This window comes from Aspergillus nomiae, assembly GCF_001204775.2.
Source record: "Aspergillus nomiae NRRL 13137 chromosome Unknown contig00192, whole genome shotgun sequence".
In the NCBI taxonomy this organism is placed as follows: Eukaryota; Fungi; Ascomycota; class Eurotiomycetes; order Eurotiales; family Aspergillaceae; genus Aspergillus; species Aspergillus nomiae.
Window position 1 is genome coordinate 34,610 of NW_015378247.1, and position 21,986 is coordinate 56,595.

Genomic DNA, 21,986 nt, shown 5'->3' on the forward strand with positions numbered 1-21,986 from the left:
GGGAAAGCTTGGCTCTTCTGGCTGACGACATGGCTGCAGGGCTTGGAGCTACAGTTCGATTGCCTATTTGACCTATCATATCCACATAAATAGTTCTGAACGGTAAACTTTGCTGGTCAGTGGGCTCGTCAAAGGACAACCGGTGCCCCTGACAAAGCTCCGTTGTTCATCAGGACATTTGGGATCGCATAGTAGAGTTTATATCTCCGATGACGACTATTTCTTGTGTAAGGATGACAGCTGAGATGTCTATACATCATCATCGTGTTCTCCAATATACCAGATTCCGAGAGCTGGTATTGAATGACAGATTCTGAACAGCAATATCAAAATACAAATGCAATCTATCAGCCACTACTTCGTTGCTATTTCTAAATGGCGTAAGAAAGACGGATGCGATTTGAATCGCGCTTCTGCTTTGTCAGTGACCGACCAGCATAAAACACCTACAGAATTAAAGAAGACATTGAATGTTGTCCGACGCATTATATGTGGCAGTGCATGTTGGTATCAATAGGGTGCAAAGCTAAAAGATTTTCAATGTCAAAAATATGCTTACCATTCTTGACGGTAGGTGCACAAGTCCTCCAATAGTCTATCTGCACGATGATACAAGGCATGCCATTACTCCAGATAATAGTCATCGGCTCTCAGTAATATATCTACCACTATATTATTATTAGCTTCTGGGTTTCCATGAATGGTCAACAAACTATGTGGAAGATGTGTGACTTTAACCAGTCTTAACTAGATTCTACACGCACCACCAGCGATCAAATACAGAGATCCAATCCGACTGTCGTTGTTTGGACCCATCTAGCGGTCGTAAAGGTTCTTCTATATGTTTCCTAGTAGTTACCCTTCAAAAGCCCTGGAATTTCAACCACGATGTCTACAGGTCTAGGTTGATGGCAAGCAGAGCTGCGACAGAATTGTTATCATTCTTATATTGACGCGTCGAATTGGCCCATCGTGACATCGTTCAAGTATATTTATTCTATATTTTAACCCAGTGGTATTTTCCAACTGGCTTCAATAGTCTGCCGCGCAGTCAAGAATCCAAATCCAAATCTAGACTTGACCCCCAAACCATACTATGGGACTTGAGACATTCATACCTCCCAATGTTAGCATAATCTCGCTTCGCCAATGAACACAACTATGGTTTGGATAATTACCTAATTGTATATCGTTGCTAAACTGAGTCATGAGAACCGCGTTTTTGTATGCTTCACCGGGATTATCCATCGCATATTCGCCCTTCAACGCGCGGAACACTATTCGCGTTCCGAATGCTACTTGGAATCTAGGTCGGCTTTTCTGGTCCACCTATATCCTTATGTGGTTGCCTAATCGGCCCATCCGTCTTCTGACATAGTTGCAGAATGCCTTAACATTTCAGCTGGCTCGCCCGTCGTGACTGGTTCAATCCGACCTCTATGCTATCTACAGCACCCACCGTATAGAGGACATCTTCTGATAATATATGCTGTGGGAAGCTGATTCAGAGAGCGAATGGGGTTCTAGTCTGCAGAATGAGATACCTTCCTTGGAGCCAGCTATTACATGGGCTTGTGTACAGTACTGTGGTGCTCTTCATACTCAAACTACTGGTCTTGTATCCGCGGAGAAATGACGCTCTCTTCCGGAAGGTCTGCGGCGAAGAATAGGAAATGTAGCACCGTAACACGGTGCGCTTAATCACCTGGGCCTTCTAAGGAAATACTTGAGCATCTCTTTGATCGGGTGTCGGTAGCCGCCATTGGGGTGCGATTATATTTATTGTCTTGTCTTAATTCAGAATTCAGCTATTCTCCGTGCTTTCTCCGTGCTTTCAATATTTCCGTCGTGGATAAGTTGCTCTCGGTTGCCTGGCTCACGATACGCCTTTCTGAGATACATGCTGGTGTGTCGATTGTAATCACTCCGGTAGGGGTAGTGTGAATAACGACCTGTCATTTTAGTTATGTAACCCGGATGTGAATTTAACTCGGCTGGCTCGGTACAAGAAAACTGGATGCAGATGGTTGTTAGTGTCGGAGTCTAGCGGGACAGATGTCTTACATAGGATGCTATCGTAAGAATTATGTGACTTCGCCAATATTCCGCTCATCCGAAGTGGGATATGAAAATACCCCTGTCGATTAGATGTGGTTGGGGGGAATCCTGAGCAGAGTTGGGTTACTTGGGTATACCTATAGGGAACGGGCTAACAATCTGATAAACCGTATTAATCAATCAACCGAGGCGGGGTCTGTTTCCAGTTCCGGGGTAGTGCAGCAATAGTGCTAACGAGGGTCGTATCAATGACTCTAACATGGATAATTATTGGCGGCCACTGTTGGAAAACGAATCCCTGGTCTTGTCCCGTTCCCGCTAACTCATGCGCCCCCTCTTCTGTACCAATTTATCTTGTTCTTTGTCTGAGCTTCTCGCTGTTCAACACCTGCCTAGGACTGACGTTTCGAAACTATTTCCACTGTATGAACGTCATGAGATGGTCTTTGGCTGTACCACCAGGATATCTCCCACAATGCACGGTCCGAGATTGGACTTAATATCCGTGCATGAGGGAATAAATGCCTCCATCCTAGGCAGAAGAATTTCTTCGGGTCCACCAACATGGCTCTGATTGCCGGTTCTCCACGGAACCATCCCAATGCGGTAACCCGTGGACCAACCTCAGCCCTACAAAGCTTAGCCGAGTCTTGTTCGGTATAGGGCTGACCCGGTCATGGAAACAGCGTCTCACAGATTCAGATGATAATATTAGACAAGAGCGTACCAAAAAAAAGCAACTTTGCAAGGCGTGAAAGCTGTGTAAGCAGCCGAGCCGTATATTCCATGTAGCGTAGGAGAGGTCTAACATGACGGGGATCTCGCCCTTATCTGATTCCATGTGGCAGGCAAAACATGCGATGATATGATGTCCCCACTCGGCCTATCTAATTTCGGGACTGAGACTAGAGCTGCCTGTTGTCCCACAAGGCTGGAGTCGCCGGAGTTTGACCGACAGATTGTGTAAGGGACAGATCCTTTCCACCGAGAAGTTCCGATCGTTGGATTTTTCATCCCCTTTCCAGTTCTGCCACATGTTAAGATTAGATCTTATCTGATAAATATATCAATCATATCTGATCCGGCCGATGTCCCCGATCTTGATTCAAATCCAAACTTAAGCCATGGCTGTCGAGTGCAAGGAAGCGATTGCCAACGCACAGCCAGAGCCGGAGCTGGGGGATAAGTCAAACACCACGGAGAAAGATGACAGTAAGGCGCTACACTCTATTAACATCGGTTCGCTTTTGCTAATGGCAAACATCATAGACTCTTCCGTTGGCGAGATTTTACGGGCAGCGGGCATTGACCCGGACGACGACGATCCAACAGAGCCCGTCCTGACGATGCGAATGTGGGTGCTGGGAATTGGATTCTGCATTGTTGTCAGCGGTCTGAACACATTGTATACTTTGAGAAACCCATCCATCACCATCTCATCGGCAGTCGTGCTTTTGCTGGCGTATCCGCTCGGGAAGCTTTGGGAGAAAGCCATCCCAAGTTGGAATGTTCCGCTTGGCGCGTGGTCGTTCAACCTCAACCCAGGTCCTTTTAATAAGAAGGTAAATACTTGCGAATCATATGGAAGATGTTGATACTGACCCGGGTTATACGGATAGGAGCACATCCTGGTATACGTCATGTCGAATTTAAGTATCTATGTTCGTCTTGGGGCAGATGTCTTGACCGAACAACAAATGTTTTTCGGCTATAAGGCTGGGTGGGGATTTCAGATCCTCATGACAATGGCAGGCTTCTTCGTCGGATTGTCGCTGGCGGGAATATTTCGATCGCTTGTCGTTTTGCCTCATGAACTCGTGTGGCCGGGACTCCTGGGCACCTCAGCGCTCACATCGACGCTCCATGGATCAAAAGAGAAGGATGCTCAGGCAATGTGAGTGGGCCCAATGCTACCTGTGAAGCATCTAACCGAGTGCAGTGAAAGCTTCGGCTACACAACCTGGAAGATATCCCGTTATGCCTTTTTCAGCTTGGTATTCTGTATCTCGTTCTGCTGGTATTGGTTTCCAGATTTCATCTTTCCTGCGCTGAGCTACTTCGCTTTCCCGTGCTGGATCGCCCCAAAGAACACCGTTGTCAACCAGCTGTTTGGGATGAAAAGCGGCATGGGTCTCTTGCCACTCACATTCGATTGTGCGTGCGCCAATTCAGGTTTCGTGTCATAGCGCTGACAATCGTATAGGGAGTCAAATATCCTATGTGGGATCTCCCCTCGTCGTCCCATCCTGGGCTATCATCAATGTCTTTGGAGCGCTAGTGTTCTGGATCTGGATCGTCGCTGTTGCTTGTTACTATACTAATACGTGGTACTCCGCATACCTTCCATTCCAGAGTTCTTCCGGTATGAACCACCCAATAAAGTGTATAATATTTGCCTCAAAATATGGCTCTAACGGTCACACCAATAGTGTTCGACAACACAGGTAGCACATACAAGGCTGCGAAGATCGTGAACAAGGCCTCAAGATATCAGTTAGACGTGGCTAAATATGAAGCGTACTCACCGGTATGGTCTATCTAGAACGGGCTCTTGCACCATCAAACGGTCTCGCTAACTACCATAGGTCTTCATGCCCGTCACCTATGCGTTAAATATGTTCGGCTTATCATTTGCAACCCTAACCTCGCTCGTGGTCTGGATGTTCCTCGAGAAGCGACAGGAGATTGGGGATGCCATGCGCCGGGTACGACACAAATTCGCAAAGGGCAACATAAAAGAGCTTTTTGCCTCAGACCATTCACCGAACGCGGAAGTGCCAATGGGGTGGTATCTTTGCACCACCGTCCTGGCGTTGTTTCTCGCGATCTTTTCCGTTGAATATTGGGATGTGGAACTACGTTGGTACGGTGCATTGCTGGCGTGTGCTGTTGCTCTATTTTTCTTTTCTCCGGTAGGTTACTATCACCTGTGGGCCGGACCTGTGCAGGATGAATCACTAACACTGCCTCCATAGCTTGCCTTGGTCTATGCAACAGCGAACCAGAAAATCAATATCGACATCTTCTGCCGAATTGTAGCCGGCTTTGTCTTCGAGGGCCGTGTTCTCGCTAACATCTGGTTCTTCAACCTCGGCTACGTGACCACAATCAAGGGTCTCTACTTCTGCCAGGATATGAAATTAGGAATCTACTTCAACGTTCGTGCCTCTTAGGAAAGTCAGTCACCCCAAACTAACCTATTCGCTAGATCCCGCCACGAAAACTCTTCATCGCACAATGTGGAGGCATTATAGCCGGCACGTTAAGCAGTGTATGCGTCCTCAACTGGGGCCTGGGCAACATCGAAGGCGTCTGCACAACGGACGCAGTGAACGGATTCAGCTGTCCGTTCTCCCGAACGCATTTCAACACGAGTCTGATCTGGGGTGCGATCGGACCGCGTCGCTTTTTCAACAATAAGATTGGATACCACTCACTGTTGTATTTCTTTATCATCGGCGCTGTGCTCCCCGTAGCTGTGTTCTTCGCTAGACGGCGGTATCCGAAGAACCTCATCTTACAGAAAATTCACGTTCCCCTGTTCCTCGGCGGACTGAACTACCTCCCGCCAGCCACAGGCACGACATATGGAAGTTGGGCGCTCGTGGGACTAGCCTTTGGGTGGATTGTGAGGAGGCGTCTGTATGCGTGGTGGTATAAGTATAATTTCGTACTGAGTGCTGCTCTGGATTCCTCTGTTTCCGTCGCTGGGGTGGTGATTTTCTTTGCTATCTTTTTCTCGGGGGCTTCATCGCATTTCAATTGGTGGGGGACCAAGGTTTATAAGGTGAGTGTTATTTTAAGTCTGGTATTGGAATTTGGCGGATCCAGGGAACTGACAAGAAATAGGATACATGCGACTGGAAAGGCTGTTCATATCTCCCCATCCCGGACAACGGGAAGTTTGCCTGATAGTGCTGGGGGATATCAGTGATTGCGGCTGTGCTGGAGCGCCTTTGATAGAAGCATATGTACCAGGGCTTTAACATAATTGTTAAAGAAGAGAAGGCTAGTTGTGGATAGAAGAGTAAATCATTGAAGCTGCACATTGTACATACAACTGACTGGATTGAATTAATCATAATGACGGGATATACATGTACACCCGTCTTGTATTTTATGTTGATAGATATCTCAACCTTCCGCCACGGCTGCGTCGTAAGCAACCTTTAATGCCCCCAAGGAGGCGCGATAAAGTAGACAATACCGTGCCCTACTGAAGCGACGAGAGGCCCGACCTTGTGAAGAGAAATATGTTAGACATGCACGTATACGTCTATCTTCAGTACATACCCAGTGAATCCAATGGTATCCCGGATAGCTGGTAGCTACATACACACCAAAGCATCGGGCCGGGTTTAACGCTGCCATGTAGAAAATGTGTCAGCGTATCCTTTCTTTTTAAATTGACCAACAGTTGTGTGTCTATGCTATACTCACAAGCCCCAGCATAGCCAGCGCGGCTGAAGGAGGAGCCCCAACTCAAAACGCCCAGAGTCATCCCTACTAGGAAGGGAGACAGCGCAGCGCCATAGATAGAACCCTGTCTTGGGTCCAGGCCAACACCGAAAGAGAGGAAAATCAGTACTAAGGAGAAGATAAATTCGAGCAAGAATGCCTCGTCTACAGGTACCAAACTGGTGTTCACTGAACAACCTCCTACGGTGAAGTCCCTGGACCCATAGGCGCTTCGAAGCATGAAGCCAGCCAAAGCACCGCCAAGGGTTTGACCGAGGAGGTAAATAACCATCCGAGGAAGTGATATTAAACGGGCGAAAAAGGTGGCCAGAGTAATGGTCGGGTTGAGGTGGCTGCCACTGACGTTCGAAAAAGAGAAAATGAACAGAGTCAGGAACATCCAATTGCTAAGACCACCGAATATTGGTCCCAAGAATGCCGCGGTAGAGTACACGCCGGCTGGTGAAGTCGGAGTGACATTCGCCGACGCGGAAGGTGGTCGTATGGCCATCCAAGAGGTTACGAAGACCATCATCATAGTACCTGGTGGGTTGAGTAAGCTTTCCCGTAATTGGAGGCTCAATGCCCGTCTTGATAGCGCCCACCCATGCATTCGACGAAGCCGAACTTCCAGAGGTCAATGTCCCAGAATCCGCGCAGGTCGAACCCTTCACGAACTGTCATCAGCGGCGCCGCATCGGGCGTCTTCTTCAAGAGGTCCGCATTGCTTGGATCATGGCGGTCGACTACAAGCGCTTGGTTGCCTCCGATCCTTCCGGCGAAGGGCTGTATAACGGGCATAGGACGTGGCATGTTGGCACTTTCTGGAAAGGTAGTGGTATCCATGATGGCAGGATACACGTCTTGTTGAAAGGATCAAAAATTCCTATTGTATTCCCGATCGCCGAATGTTAGTCAACAAAGCGCGGTGTAATTATGGATAGATTTAACCTCTGCACGTGCCTGTCGTCAGCGATTCTCGGGCCCTAAACCTTGGATGACCTCACGACTGTTGGTGATGTTCACCTACCACGTCGACCTTTACAAAGAACCACGAAGGTGCTGCTATTTTTGAGAGCTCAATCTCCTACCAGCTGAAGAGAGCACGACCTGTATTGTAAATTAATCTCAAGAACCCCTATCTCTAGCTATTATACGTGTCAAAGAATTAGCGGCGCCTAAGACCGCGTTAGGTCTAAAGTTTAAATTTGCTTAATTTGCTGTGGATCACGTAAGGATTAGATAAAGCTTAGGTCGGGATGAATAATCACCTGAAATGCTCATATCAACCTCCTGTTGGACCAAGGGAGTTCCATACTTCATATTCAACGTCATCGACTGATAGATATAGTCCTGCAATTGACTATCCTATGTACACCGTATGCAGAGGGATCTTGACCGCTTGTTTCTATCACAGGCCCGTGGTGTGCCATTCCTCGGCCTTCTATCTATCATTTATGGTGATACAATCTTGACCAATCCTCGTATTAATCTGGCCCACAGCTACCATCGACCAAGGAGAGCTATTGTAAGGCGGGCCGAGATGGGGAAGGGGGCGTGGTGGTGCGGCCATGGTCATGAATAATTGGGCTCTAGACACGACTTTAGATGTTATTTCTATAGTATCATTGCATCTTGTACACGTACATCTGACCCGTCGAGTAGATGCTTTCAAAATGACAACAAATGACACATCGAAAGTAAGTAGCGGTTGATATCTCCAAAATGCCTAATAGAGGTAACCTAACACCTCTCCCGAGGTTTTGGCTTATGGTTTCTACGGCTGGTAGGGAGGGATGGTCATCTTGTTCTTGCGCTGGGAAGTGTTATTTCCGGGCAGTACGGGAGATTGTTGCAGACACTGTTCCCAAACATATACAATTTATACGTAAGACTAAACAAACGATCAAGCCGCCAGTCGAACCTTACATGGGTAGCCCTGGGATGGATGCGCCGCTCCCTTGGCCACCAGATACGCCCTCTCGCCGAACATGGTCCGCACTGCCCCGGTCCCTGGATTCTCGCGATCCCACTCCTCGTACTGACTGTCAAAGTCGAACTCCCGTACCACCATGGCCAGCGTAATCTTGATACCCAGAAATGCCATGTTCTGCCCTACACAGTCTCGCGCCCCGCGCTCGAAGGGCCGCCATCCGCCCGTCGGTGGATAGAGTTCGTGCCCAGGCTGGACAAGCCAGCGATCGGGAATGAACTTATGCGGATAGGGCCAGTAACCTGTGTTCCGTTGGATGGCGGTATGTACAATCCACACCGCGCAGCCATCCACCGGGAAAGGCCTTCCATCTGGACTGTGGGTGTCAGTGAGAGAAACACCCGGGCGACCAAATCGGAGGCCATTGGCTGGTGGAAAGAGACGGAGCGTCTCTTTAATAACGGCGTGGGTATAAGGCATTTGGTTGATCATCTCGGGATGCTGTTTAATCTGCGTTGCAACGCTAGTCTTGGAACTAAACATCTGCTCATGTTCCAGACGGATCTTGGCAAGAGTCTCGGGATGTTTTGAGAGAAGGTAGAGGCAGTAGATAATAGTTACAGCAGTGGAGTCGTGTCCGACGAAAAGAAAAAGGCGGATTTGTATAACGGCCCAGGACTTAAACTCCGGGTCCAGGGTCGAGTTATAGGTTTGGCTCGTGGGTCGGGTCTTCATATACTCAGCAATGACGATGTCCATGATAGATTTACCCCGGGTCGTGGTCTGGTCATGCTGCAACCATTCCTGATAGCGCTTTTCAAGCTCCAGACCGATGTAGCGATCCATGGTACGGCTATTACACCATTGACGATACAACCGGTAGAAGTTCCAGCGTCGAAAAGGGTTGTTCTCCCCTTCACGTCCGCATTCCAGGTCAATGGTGTCACGCATTGATGCAGCGATGGGGTTGTGTCCAGTCTGGTAGTTGAAGCGCGTATTCCTGTCGGGTCTGTCAGTGACTGTGTTCAAGCATCACGTCAGAAAAGAGCTTATTACAATGTGATATTACCAATGACATCCATCATATAATTACAGGCAAGCTGGTCCATCGAGAAGGTGTCACCACTCTGGGCGAGTTCGCAGAGAATCCCGACATAGACCTCTGCTTCTTCCAGAATATAATCCACGTGGCCGAACGTCGCCGTCATGCTAAAAACATGGTTGAACAGATCACGATCATGCTTCCACTCTGCCCCATTGGTCGTAAAGAAGTTATCTCCGCCCGTCATAGTTGATGAATGGGGCCAGGAGATCGGTCGGCTTGGGCAAATTATAGGTCTGGCAGGCCTGTACGGCGAGAGGCGGGGTAGTAGTGACGAACATTGGGCACATAAATGGCCAGAGATCGATATAGAAGCCGTTTTGCAGGCTGGGTGCTCCATCGAGAGAAGGGCAAATGACTGGGATTGTAAGGCATCACTGGGACACTTTCTGGCGAGACCCGGCATGAGTCGTAGATTTCCGAAGATAGGATCCCAGGGAGGCATTGGCTACTAATGGTTATTCAAATTCCATGGATAGTAGGGATAGTCACGTACCATCCCCTGTCGCCTGAGGCGATAAAAGCGCAGGCGCACCTTGATCATCTTGTAGAGGAATGAGGTGAGGCAGACCGCCGCCAAAGCGATGGCGATGCGGCCGCCGAGGTCTTCGCGCTGGATGTTAGGGACTTGCATTAGGAGTAAGAAAGACAGAAGATGAGAAGAAGATGATAAAACCAAGACCAAGACGCCGACGAAGAAGAAGAAAAAGAAGAAGGAAGGGGCATGTTAGGGGAGGGGAATTAGGAAAAGCCGGCTGAATGGACAAACCAAGGTTGGCTAGTGGCTGAGAAGGGAACAAAGGCCCTAAGCACCGCGTCTTGGGTGGCTAGGGGAATAGATTCATATAGGCCGTTTAGTGGCCGTTTCTAGGGCTTATGTCAAAGCAGGTGCAGGGATGATCGTATAATAAGATATCGGTATTAGGCTTGCGCCGAGACTCCGATTGCATCCGCAGGTACTGGGATATCGTTTAATATAGTTTCTTCCCTCAATTGATCTTATTCTACAGTAGATACAGGACACGGCTCATAAAGGTATCAATTGGAACTATATTTGGCAACTAGTGTCCCGTTTTATAGGACATGTAACTGCCATTCAACGCTCCACACAAAGTCACAGACAAATAAGAAAAATAAGCCGTATTTTGAGAGGATAGGGGAAGATTGACATGAGTTACGCATCGGTTCTGATGATATCCGCTGCTCTCTCTGCCACAGCATACACCGTAGACATGATGTTCGCTGCAGGAATCAGAGGAAAGATACTGGCGTCACAGACACGCAGGTTCGTGGTGCCATAGACACGCAAATTCTTATCTACCACCCCTCCTTTCTCCCGAGGAAGCATAGCCGCTGTACCACTGGAATGGCAGCTAGTAGTGGCTGTATCGCGGAGATACTTTTTTGCTGATTCAAGATCGGTGAGGAAAGCGTCAGGGTGATTCCGTCACCCGTCAACTACTAGATAATCGGAAATAGGCTTCAGACCGTGGAGTCGTTCCACGTCCAATAGATTACGGGCCATAATATCCAAGTCTAATGGGTTTGAGAAGTAGCGAGGATCGATTATTGGGGGCTCATTTGGGTCCAAAGAGACAATGTGCACTGTTCCGCGAGAGAAAGGAAGACTTTGGGAGAGGCCCAGGCTCAGAAAGTTTCCAGGCAGAAGCTCCTGGCCAACGAAGCTCTTCCCGGTTTGATGAAGGTTCGCCTGAGCAAGGAACATAAACATCGAGCAGGTAGGTGTATCCCGCTCCGCATAAATGTCTCGAATCACTTTCTCCCGATCGTCTGGGTGGGCGAGGAAACTATCGAGATGGGCCCGCTTAGCTTCCTGTTGCCCACGATAGTCAATCATAGGCATGTAGGCACAGGATTGCACTCCTCCTATGGTCATAGGCCCTGCTTTGTGCTCTGCGTAGAGTTGCATCACAGTCTGAATCGCGTCTGGCTCCTCTCACAGCAGTGGATCACCGGTCACAACCCCCGGCTTCACCTCAAAGCTGATCCCACTCATGAGATGATCCTGGAGATTCTCACCGATATTAGGGTTGTCGATCACTACAGGGGTATTGAACTGGTCGGGAATGGCTCTGTTTCCGATGCCAGACAGCTCGAGCAGCTTCGGAGTGTTGAGCGCGCCGGCAGTAAGGATAACCTCCTTCTTGGCTTTAATGACGATCGTTTGCCCTTGGACATTCGCTTCCACCCCGGTGGCCGTTGCCCTGGACTCTCCTTGGGAAAGAATTATTCGATGAGCGACTGCATCTGTGATAGTACGGACGATCGGTCGCTGCATAACTTCGTGTCTTTGTCTCTGCATCGACGGCCGCGAGGTTGGAGTAACCACCGATAGAGACTCCCGAGGATGGATCAGCTGTGACTCCATATCCTATCTCTTGAAAGGTGTCGACCCAGGCCTTGGAGAGTGGATCTTGTCGCACAGCGGGAAAAGAGACCTTGATCGGACCCGAGTCTCCATTGACCTTTGGACCCAGGTTATCCCGATATGGTCACGGGTGGCTTCATCTGGAAGCTGTAGCGCGAAGGCATTTTTATAGTATGGGAACAGAGTTTCCCAGGTCCAACTGGTGGCGCCCAGCTTTGCCCAGCCATCAATTCCCGCCTTCGTAGGTGCTACAAAGGCCTGGCCGTTGATGCCGGATGAGCCACCAAGCAGCTTGCCCAGCGTTTCCTTGATGACTCGGTCGCCTAAGATAGCAAACATTAGCAGCTGTATGATCGTCCGGTGTGACACGCGACGCTTGGGCAGACTTACCTGCGGCGTGGTTTGAAACTGCCAATCCACTTCAGGCCCCATTAGAGTGGTCCAGAGGGCAGGGGTCTGAACTCGAGGGTCCTGGATGAGGTTCTTCCCAGCCTCAAGAACAATCACAGAGTGGGAGGCATTTCCCTCGGATAATCGAGCAGCGAGCACTAGTCCGGATGCCCCCCTCCGAGAATCACATAGTCTGCCTCTGAAGGCATGTCAAGCTGAGACGCCATTATCTCTGAGGTGGTGAGAGAAACCGAGTAAAGAAAATAAGAATACTTGCGTTCGACCTTTTGTCTAAGGGGGGGAGCGTGGATGCTCTCTGATCCAACGGGCTGCGACCGCGGCATTTATAGGCTTTGCTAGTGCTTACTATGCTTGACTAGAGTAGGGTTTTGGTACCTGCTACAAGGATCATTAGACTCACCTCCGATAGTCTCTGCTCGCTGCGCCCCCACCAACACAAGCCGCTTGATTCTTGTGGTTTCTATCAGTAAAAACCCTGGCTCTCTTCATTTGTACCTGTTTATTGCTGCTCCTATCCTGTGGGGGGTTCCAACAACCGCCGTCAGGCTGCCCATTTTATCATTCTATGATACCATCTTTCGCACCTGTCCGGTCCAGACCACAGATCTCCGTCTTCACTGCAGCAGTTGCATTGTGCAGGTTCATCATGACATTGCGCATTCAGTGTCGACCCTTGGGCAGTTCATGGCTGACCCAGGTGGAATTCGGGGCGACGATATCTCTCATGCGTGCATAGTGAATCTAATCCAACTATGACCATCAGATACTCGCAATAGCTATAATCGAAGGATGGTTGGGCATTCCCCATTCTCTAAAACTGGCCTAGGCTCTTTAAAAACAGTCAAATCGTCTTAGACATTTGATAGTGATTTTTACGAGGTTATTAAATACGACTGATATATTTATTAATACAACCGTACACTGTATTGTATTTTGATAATATATTCTCACGGTGCCTGCCTGCCTGCCCGAATCAAGCGTATATATTTGAGCGTAGAATAGAGCCAAAGGTTTTTATCCCAGTCTTTTGCCGATAGTTAGGGCAGGTTAGTGACCAATAGCACCAAGATCGGCGATCCTGGTTCTTGTGGTCTCCCGTAGCCGGCCGCATATCATTTGTTTCTTCTTGCTCTTACTTGAGTTTGTGGCCAACATCGATCACGCTCCCTTCATGGTTGATTGCCGCCGACCAATTTGACGAATTACAAAGCTGGTATTGTGTGTGACAATGCTGCATTTGGACGGTCAACTTGGCCAGGACCGTCTCCTGAGCTCGGGTGCTCGGTTGAGAACGAAAAGTGGATGTGGCGAATGTAAGGCCAAACCCCAACTTTGAGGGGCAGCGCGTGTTAACAACATGTAGGTCGGCGGCGCCGAAAGAAGTGTGATGAGAAACGTCCCCGATGCGGAGGCTGTACTCGAAATGATTTCGAATGTCGATGGCCCACCGAGAGCCAGACTGTGGACCGACGAAGGCATCGAAAAACGTCTGACTCCCAGCAAGGGTTATCTTCCTTGGCTTCAGGAACAACCACCACCAGTGCAGACGACGGAGCTCACACAATGACCACGGTCATGGTGTCTGATGGCCGTCCAGGACGGTCTCTCCCGCCGCCTGTCAGCATGCCGGAGCCGTTTCACAAGACCGAGCATCTGCGGATCTACCGGTACTTTAGGCACTTCATGTCACCCAAACTTGTCCGGCAGACTTCGTTATCTAGGTATTCCCAAGACTTCCACATCGCCCGCCTGGCCCTGGCTCACCCCCCTCTCATGGGGGCCCTAATTGCTCTCACTGGAATGAAGATGTCGTCGCAATCATCCAATCTCCAATCACTGGCTTTACAAAGCTACCTATTTGCTATAACAAGCATAAAGACGGCTCTAATGGAAGGACGACATACCGGTACTGAGGATTGGCTTCTGGCCACGACCACCTTGTTGTGTCTTTTTGAAGTAGGCGCCCCCCTTCGAAACCATTGCTGCCTTCCGTGCCCTGGCTAAACACTGCATCAAAGAACTCTCGTTGCGATGCGATGCCGAATGCCAGGTCTCATGTGTTGGCCTCAGGCCAGATGTTGTCCCTTCGCAGGCCTAAACCACGAAACGCCTCCCAAGAGGCTATTGTCTTTGAACGCATTTGCGTAGAATCATTCCTGTACCACGCCGCTCTTCTCACGCTGTTTGATCCTTCAGTCGACTGCCTGCCTCTTATCAAGGGCGAATTAAATCTGGAGGGCTATTTTTCCGACCCAGATCACCCAGACGACATCCCCCCAGGGACCCTGACGTCCACCCAGCCGGTTCTGGATGCGTCCTATAAATTCTTTCTTCTGGTTCTTGATGTTACTAAGCTGGCTCAATCATCTCCCTTGACCACCATTGCTGAGTTTGAGACGTGGTCTCGATTACAAGATATGGTGGTTCATTGGGAGAAGACGATCGACAACCAACAAACGTCCAATCCAGAGAACCACGTCGGAAGGCTCTATGCTGTGGCGATCCGAATTCTACTGGTATATACAGATCCCAGGTGCTCCATGGTCGACTGGGTTCAGTCGATGGAATTGTATCTTTTACGAGGCCTGGAGACCATTACGTCATTGGTTGTTGACGAGTGGTTTTCGTTCTACTATCTGTGGCCACTATTAGTCGTGGGCTCAGTGGCCGTCCTACAAGAAGAGAAGCAGATCGTCCAAGCCAAGCTTTTACAGGTATCAAACACCCGGCAAGGCGGGCCTATTTCTCTGGCACACTACCGCCTGGAGAAAGTCTGGAGATCAGGAGCTCAGTATAGTGACTCTGATCGTGGACAAGTTATGGCAAGGCAGCTGCAGACCCTGCTCAAGGAAGACTGAGCGCTCCAGGATTCTACTTTGAGACAATTGGGTTGTTTGTATGTGTGTATTACAACTCATAAGGTTCCAAAAGCAAAGACCTATTCATCTAACTATGGGACACCGGTTCCAGGCTTATCTCATGGAAAGACACCCTTAGGAGGTCAGAGATTGATCGCTGCTTTGATGGCGGTGCTTACAGTCGCCGCATCCTGGACCAACCTTTCGTCCGCCATCGGCCTGCCTATCAGATGGATGTGACAGGGTGCGCCGTCGATTTCCTCTGGCCGATCTACAGTCGTTAGGTCAAGCGAAACCAATTGAGAGGCGCAACTTACAGTCGGGCACATAAGTGACATCGCGCCTATACGCTTCGTCCGCTGCCTTATCGGCCTGACCAAATGGAAGAACGCACGCCGGATACTAGTGTGTCATTAGCGGGCCCCCCCATGAACTTGACACAGAGAAGAAGCGGGGCGAATACTCACGTTAACCAGGTTCCAAAGCACGGTATAGGTCGGAAGACCGTAGGTATCGTGGGGAACCGATGTGCTTTGATATGCCGTGCCCAGCAACAGATCGAGTTGATTTTCAACAAAGAGCTTGCGTGCCTGGGCTGCGAACTGACCACGGGCGACATTCAAATCAAATAGATCCCGCAATGTGGGCTCCTGTGTGGGCTCATTGAGGTCATACGTGAACTTGAGCGAGGGAATGAATGGTTCCCCCGCCTGAGTGATGTGGCGCAGGGCAGTGCGGTCCGGGTCCAGGCCGAAATACCGCAATGCCAGAGAACACGCACTGGACAAGGACGGAGCCTGTGCTGAGAGGTCGATGACCCGGTGGCCGGCTGCCGTCAGCGCCTTCACTGCGGCGTCGAGGGTCCGTCGCATCGGTGGATGGAGCGGGAGCGACGGGTCCTCGGGCAGGAGCCCAATTGTAAGCGTTTCCTTTGGCGGAGCAGGAGACCATGGAACGTCGAGTGCGAGGTCGTCCAGATCGGCCGGCCTCGAGTTGAGGACGACCCTGAGAAACAGTTCTGCATCGCGGATCGAATGGCACAAGGGCCCGGCGGACGGGAAGATGCCCGTCATCCCAGGCCGCCCGGCCGATGTTTGACCTGCATATGGAACACGGCAAGCTGTGGGTTTGAATCCAAATACGCCACAACAGAGGGCGGGGATGCGGATGGAGCCAGCGATGTCTGTCCCAACGCCGAGGATGGAGCCTCTCATCGCCACCAACGCTCCCTCTCCGCCGCTGCTGCCCCCAGCGGTTAGGCTCCGGCCGTGCGGGTTGAGAACACGACCGAAGACATTGTTATGGGAGTCGGGAGTCATCATTGTCTGCGGGATATTGGTCTTGACATAGAGTACAGCCCCGGAGTTATTCAGGATTTCAACCAACGCAGAGCTCGTGGACGCTGCCGCCCGGTCGAGGAATCCGATGAACCCAAGCGTAGTCGGAACGCCGGGTACATTGAATGACTCCTTGATGCTAATGGGTAGTCCATGCAGTGGCCCTGTTGTTGTCCCGGTTCGCGCAAAGGTTTCGTCGAGCTGCTTTGCTCTGACTAGAGCTTTGTCGAAGAACATCTCCGTCAAGCAGCAGGTCAACTGCTGCGCAATGGCGGCCCGCTTGCAGAATGCTGTTGTGACCTCGACGGAGCTGAACTCTCCAGTAGCCAACTTTTCCAGTAGTCCTGTGGCATCGTAGTCCTCGGTGATGTGGATTTCTTTCTCGGTCAGGAGCCCACAGGTTCTGGGGACGTCGAGGACGTTCGCCGCCGAGTTGAGAAGCACAGCGGCTGGCAAAGTCCACTCTGGTGGAATTGCTGCTGCAGTCTGAGCTTGCTTGCTCTTGGCCTTTTGCTCCCACGTTGTATTCGTCATGTCGGATGGGGTGCCGGTTTCAGGTTGGAGCCTTGGATTTGGGTGTTTGAACTTTAGAAACGAACTTTGGCAAGGATGGTAGCACGCGTCCCTCTTGAATTGCATGTCAAGCATATCGAGCGATTGCTTCCAGGGATTTTATAGGGTCAGAACTGGGAGGCAGAGCATGGCTGAGGTCTTAGCTAGGGCAACCGAGCTGTATGACCGCATCGGCCCATGGGCCAATCATATCGTTTTGCGCGGTCCCACTGTGCCTGATATGAATTAGCATGAATTAGCCTTCAACTACGGATCACTCGCAGTACACGAGGCCTGTCGGGATAGAGGAGATCCCCGTCGTCTGTAGAGTGTAGGATGGATCCCCGCATGCCGCGTGTTCATCTCGCCGCACACATGCTTGGGGGTCCACCACGTCTCCGATAGTACCTCGTTGAGCGCACGCATATAACGGCCATTTTCCAACGGGCTCAGCTGGTTTGCCCCCCGAACCTACATTTGAATTGTATTGTTGGCAGACTGTTCGCACTATGGAATACCCCCGGGATCAAGTCAAGCGCGTGATCAGTGAGTATCTCGCTGGCGTAGACGACTTGTTGCGACAAGTCAACCTCAATGTAAGCGCATTCTCCTGTTGCGGTCCCGCCAACCTGACATCCAAACTTCTTGCCCAGATACACAGCAACCCCGAGCTTGCCTACGAGGAAAAGTACGCGCATGATACTATCAGTACATTTCTGGAAAACTTGGGCGTGCCGGTGACTCGCAGTGCGTACGGGTTAGCCACCTGCTTTGAGGCGACAGGTGGCTCGGGGGGACGCTGCGTCAACCTCAATGCCGAGCTCGATGCGTTGCCCGGAATCGGACATGCGTGCGGGCATAACCTCATTGCTACCGCGAGTGTAGCAGCCTTCCTCGCCCTGAGACACGCTCTCGCAGAGTTTGCGGTTCCGGGTCGAGTTCAACTACTGGGGACCCCGGCCGAGGAGGATGGCGGCGGCAAGATCGACCTGTTGAAGCACGGCGCGTACGAGAAGGCCGACCTCTCATTGATGGTGTAAGTGACTGGCCGCCCTGTCCTACCAAGTATGGTGTTCTGATCGAAGAACGGTGCAGGCATCCCATGGCCCAATCCAGCTTTCGGGATCGCGGTGTCATTGGCGCTGCTGGCCAAAGGTCCATCGCTTGTGTCGATCTGGTGTGCACATATACCGGAGTGAGTGCCCATGCAGGCGCTAATCCTTGGGAGGGGGTGAATGCCCTGGATGCCTTTGTCACAGCGTACATGAATATCTCCGCTCTGCGCCAGCAGATACAACCACAGGAACGAATCCATGGGACGATTCTGGAGGCTCCGAAAATTACCAATGCGATACCGGAGAAGACAGTGGCAAAGTTCTCTGTTCGAAGCCCCACAATTAGGAGTCTGGCAGCTCTTAGTAACCGCGTACGTCACTGCTTACAAGCTGGAGCGCTCGCAACCGGGTGCCATGCGTCCTTCGAGGACACCCCCGCATACGCCGACCTACTCGTAAACCCCCCTTTGTGTGCAGAGTACTGCCGGTCTATGCAAGAGCAAGGAGAGAGGCTGTTGCTGGAGGCGGAGGAGGTGATGACGGGGTCGACTGACCAAGGAAATGTGAGCTATGCCCTCCCGGCGCTCCATGCGATCATTGGCATCCCGGTTTCCAACGGCGCCCAAAATCATACACACGAATTCTGCGTAGCCTCGGGCGAGCCGGCTGCCTACCGGATCATTCTGAAAGCTGCAGCCGCGATGGCCATGACCGGCTGGGCCTTCTTGACGGACGACTCGTTCTCTGCGAGGGTCAAGGAGGCGCACGAGCAGGCCGTTAATTAGATAGGAGAGCAAACGTATAGATTCCGCTACTGCCGGGCACCAATGAAAACCAGAAGCTCGCTTTAGCTTTGCTAGTTCGATCCACCCAAGATAACTATGCTCTGTAGCACCTACCGAACCAAGAGACCGCATGGCCAACGTCCCCCGCACGGGGAGATAAGCCATACGGTGCGATCCTGAGCTCCGACCCCCCAGATTCCAGGTCTGTATCCGGGCCGGTCCAGTGGAGCCAGCCAGCAGAATGCAGCCTGTCATATCGATTAACGCGGTGGGGTCAGTGCGTACTTCCCTGGACTGTCCCCCGGGGTGCGCACCCCCGGTATTAGGCAGCGCGATGGAAGCCGAACCCCCCGCACACTCGTATGAGGAACATGTTTGTGTCAGGGCCAAGTACTATCTATAAATGTAGCTGGTGTTCACCAGTGCCGATTGGCCTTGTATATTCTTTGCATGCTTCGTGCATCCCGATCTCATACGATCTATACATTTGCTCCTCGCGATGGCTTCCGCCGCAGACTTTCCTGAGGATTGCAAGGAGACAAAAGACCAGCAACAGGGGGAGCAGCTATCAGTAGTGCAGATGGGAAATGTAGCGGATCTCGCAGCCTCTGAAGCACGGAAAGTCCGCTGGAAGATTGACTGTGTGCTGCTTCCGTTGCTAGGTGTTTGCTACATGCTCCAGTTCCTGGACAAGCAGACCCTAAGCTACGCATCCTTACTGGGGATCCTGGAGGACGTCCAGCTGGTTGACCGCCAGTTTTCGTGGACCGCCTCGATCTTCTACTTCGGCTTCATCTTCTGGTCCTATCCGACGGTGTATCTTTCGGTCCGATTGCCGATTGGGAAGTACCTCAGCTGCACCGTGTAGGTGGCCCTAGACCTATCTCAGCTTGTAGAATGCATGCTAACCCCCCTTTTCTGCTTTCAGAATCCTCTGGGCGGCCGTCCTCATGTGTCATGCGGCATGCCGCAGCTTCGCTAGCCTCATGGTCACTCGTTTCTTTCTCGGAGCGTTGGAAGCATCCATCGCTCCGGGGTTCTCGCTGATCACGGGAAAATGGTATACACGCAAAGAGCAGCCACTTCGCTACGGACTCTGGTTCGCCGGATCTGCTGTAGCGAGTCTCTTTGGCGGCCTGGCCGCATATGGGATTGGGCATCTCAAGGGTGCTCTTGCCGCATGGCAATACCTGTTCCTTATATTTGGTGGGATCACCGCCTTCTGGGGTACGGTGATGGTTGTCCTTCTTCCAGACAGCACCAACAACGCCCTGTGGTTGCGAAAGGCCCAGCGACAAGTTGCAGCATACCGTGTGCTGGAACCCGCGCAGGAAGCCCGGGGCGGCGGCTACAAACCCTACCAGGTAGTGGAAGCTTTCAAGGACCCAGTGACTTGGTGCCTCTCGCTCTACTCATTCAGCGTCAATATCGCAAATGGCGGTTTGACTTCTTTCGGCTCTCTTGTGATCCAGGGATTTGGCTACGAGGGGATCCAAGCCCTACTCATCCAAATGCCGACCGGTGCAGCTCAGTTGGGCTTTATTATCGTTGGCGCCGTCCTATGCTCGTACTTCCGAGATCTGCGGACCATCGTCGTCTTCTGTTTCGCCGTCATCAGCATGATAGGCATGGTGCTGATGTATGCGCTGGATGAGAACAATCAATCCGGCCGCTTGGCCGGATTTTGTCTCAGTCTCGCCTTTTCGGCCAGTATGCCCATCTCTTTGTCGCTGGTTACGAGCAATGTGGGCGGAATGACCAAGAAGGCCACCGTCAATGCATGTGTGCTGGTCATGTATTGTGCGGGAAATGTCGTCGGCCCACAGTTCTTCAACGTCCGGGACGCACCGAACTACCCCAAAGGCATCCGGGCCAGTCTCGCTGGGTTCTGTCTGGGGGCGTTTTTCATCGCATTGCTGCGGGTGTACCTGATGTGGGCGAACGCACGGCGTGGCCGGCAGCCGAATGGCGAAGAGAGCATGGTATCCGACCATGAGGATAAGACGGACTGGGAGATTCCTTCCTTCCGATATGTTTTGTGAACTAGCGAATTTGAGTCTATCATATGCAGGCAGCGGAGAGTGTAACGTATCGCGCAGTAGTACCTGATTATTTTCAGTTTCAAGGCAGAATGGATATATACATCGGTGTCCGCTCTGGACCAACAATATATATACCCCTAGTAGGGCATGCAGGAAAAGAGGCCAGTCACCTCTGACATCCATCTTGACGTTGAAAGATAGAAGTCGCTCGATATGAAGATGCTCATGTTCTCTACATCTTGTCCTGCAATGGTACATGAATTACGACGCAGCTGGCGACTATTTTATGCCTACGGTCGAGATAGATGTTAAGGGTGAGTACGGTAGCGTAGGACATCTCCCCTAATAAGTGGGGCGCTATTGAGGGATGGCTACTGGACGACCGTATATAAACACAAATATAAATATGCTGGCCGACAGTATGCAGCAACGCATGTATCATTTTATGCAGGGGCTGGACCACTACAAGTACCTCGTAAGCTCGGCAACTGCTTCTCGTTGATAACCCAGCCCACCCAATCCCGTCTTCCTTTAGAATAAGCGGGGCACTCGGAGCACGTTGGATAATGTTGTGGTACGTTGGCTTTTCCTGGTGGGGATGTTTATCCTGATGGGGACGTTGTGAGCTCTTGTTCTTCTCCTCGCAGCTCCTTAGTCAAGCACAATGGCTTCCAGAAAGCCCTTTCGTTGAACCTCCTGAATGATCGCAGAATAGGATCAGATCCTTTGTCTAATATTAAATCTTCTTTCCCTGCTCACCTGTACCCCATCTCCATAAATATATATTAATAGAGACCGGTCCGGCAATCCAAAGATTTTACTACAAGACGTACTATATTACTGTAACTAACAGACCCAAGTTCTATCTTAAATGTACTCCACGATATTCTCAATAGTATTTTCAATACTTATTCTTTAGTATTATAGACTATAGCATTAATTAAATATTTACTTAGTATTAATTTAAAATAGAAATAAATATTTTAGATATAGTATTAATATAGAA

General features: G+C 50.7%; 8 protein-coding genes across 8 annotated transcripts; 4 read left to right on the top strand and 4 right to left on the bottom strand.

Moving 5' to 3' along the window:
* Nucleotides 1-3,182: 3,182 nt before the first annotated feature.
* On the top strand, nt 3,183-5,970 carry ANOM_006762 (oligopeptide transporter; the record flags this gene model as incomplete). The annotated part of the gene is made up of 10 exons (XM_015552018.1): nt 3,183-3,270; nt 3,328-3,620; nt 3,678-3,952; nt 3,998-4,212; nt 4,262-4,420; nt 4,488-4,585; nt 4,644-4,970; nt 5,034-5,216; nt 5,267-5,845; nt 5,908-5,970. 10 exons carry the CDS (start codon nt 3,183-3,185, stop codon nt 5,968-5,970), a joined length of 2,280 nt encoding a protein of 759 aa, XP_015405634.1.
* Nucleotides 5,971-6,227: 257 nt separating this feature from the next.
* On the bottom strand, nt 6,228-7,362 carry ANOM_006763 (MIP transporter; the record flags this gene model as incomplete). The annotated part of the gene is made up of 4 exons (XM_015552019.1): nt 6,228-6,296; nt 6,352-6,422; nt 6,499-7,059; nt 7,122-7,362. The coding sequence occupies 4 exons, from the start codon at nt 7,360-7,362 to the stop codon at nt 6,228-6,230; spliced, it is 942 nt and encodes a 313-aa protein (XP_015405637.1).
* Nucleotides 7,363-8,422: 1,060 nt separating this feature from the next.
* Nucleotides 8,423-10,185, bottom strand: ANOM_006764 (cytochrome P450; the record flags this gene model as incomplete). Its single annotated transcript, XM_015552020.1, has 3 exons — nt 8,423-9,449; nt 9,506-9,999; nt 10,048-10,185. The coding sequence occupies 3 exons, from the start codon at nt 10,183-10,185 to the stop codon at nt 8,423-8,425; spliced, it is 1,659 nt and encodes a 552-aa protein (XP_015405638.1).
* A 540-nt stretch (nt 10,186-10,725) lies between these two features.
* ANOM_006765 (GMC family oxidoreductase) lies at nt 10,726-12,372 on the bottom strand (the record flags this gene model as incomplete). The annotated part of the gene is made up of 4 exons (XM_015552021.1): nt 10,726-10,958; nt 11,070-11,487; nt 11,548-11,844; nt 12,046-12,372. The coding sequence occupies 4 exons, from the start codon at nt 12,370-12,372 to the stop codon at nt 10,726-10,728; spliced, it is 1,275 nt and encodes a 424-aa protein (XP_015405639.1).
* Nucleotides 12,373-13,579: 1,207 nt separating this feature from the next.
* On the top strand, nt 13,580-15,209 carry ANOM_006766 (Zn(II)2Cys6 transcription factor; the record flags this gene model as incomplete). Its single annotated transcript, XM_015552022.1, has 3 exons — nt 13,580-13,664; nt 13,715-14,307; nt 14,370-15,209. The coding sequence occupies 3 exons, from the start codon at nt 13,580-13,582 to the stop codon at nt 15,207-15,209; spliced, it is 1,518 nt and encodes a 505-aa protein (XP_015405635.1).
* A 143-nt stretch (nt 15,210-15,352) lies between these two features.
* Nucleotides 15,353-17,080, bottom strand: ANOM_006767 (general amidase-B; the record flags this gene model as incomplete). Its single annotated transcript, XM_015552023.1, has 3 exons — nt 15,353-15,480; nt 15,527-15,611; nt 15,677-17,080. 3 exons carry the CDS (start codon nt 17,078-17,080, stop codon nt 15,353-15,355), a joined length of 1,617 nt encoding a protein of 538 aa, XP_015405636.1.
* A 527-nt stretch (nt 17,081-17,607) lies between these two features.
* Nucleotides 17,608-18,938, top strand: ANOM_006768 (M20 family metallopeptidase; the record flags this gene model as incomplete). The annotated part of the gene is made up of 2 exons (XM_015552024.1): nt 17,608-18,134; nt 18,194-18,938. The coding sequence occupies 2 exons, from the start codon at nt 17,608-17,610 to the stop codon at nt 18,936-18,938; spliced, it is 1,272 nt and encodes a 423-aa protein (XP_015405640.1).
* Nucleotides 18,939-19,437: 499 nt separating this feature from the next.
* Nucleotides 19,438-20,980, top strand: ANOM_006769 (MFS transporter; the record flags this gene model as incomplete). Its single annotated transcript, XM_015552025.1, has 2 exons — nt 19,438-19,802; nt 19,867-20,980. The coding sequence occupies 2 exons, from the start codon at nt 19,438-19,440 to the stop codon at nt 20,978-20,980; spliced, it is 1,479 nt and encodes a 492-aa protein (XP_015405641.1).
* Nucleotides 20,981-21,986: the final 1,006 nt, after the last annotated feature.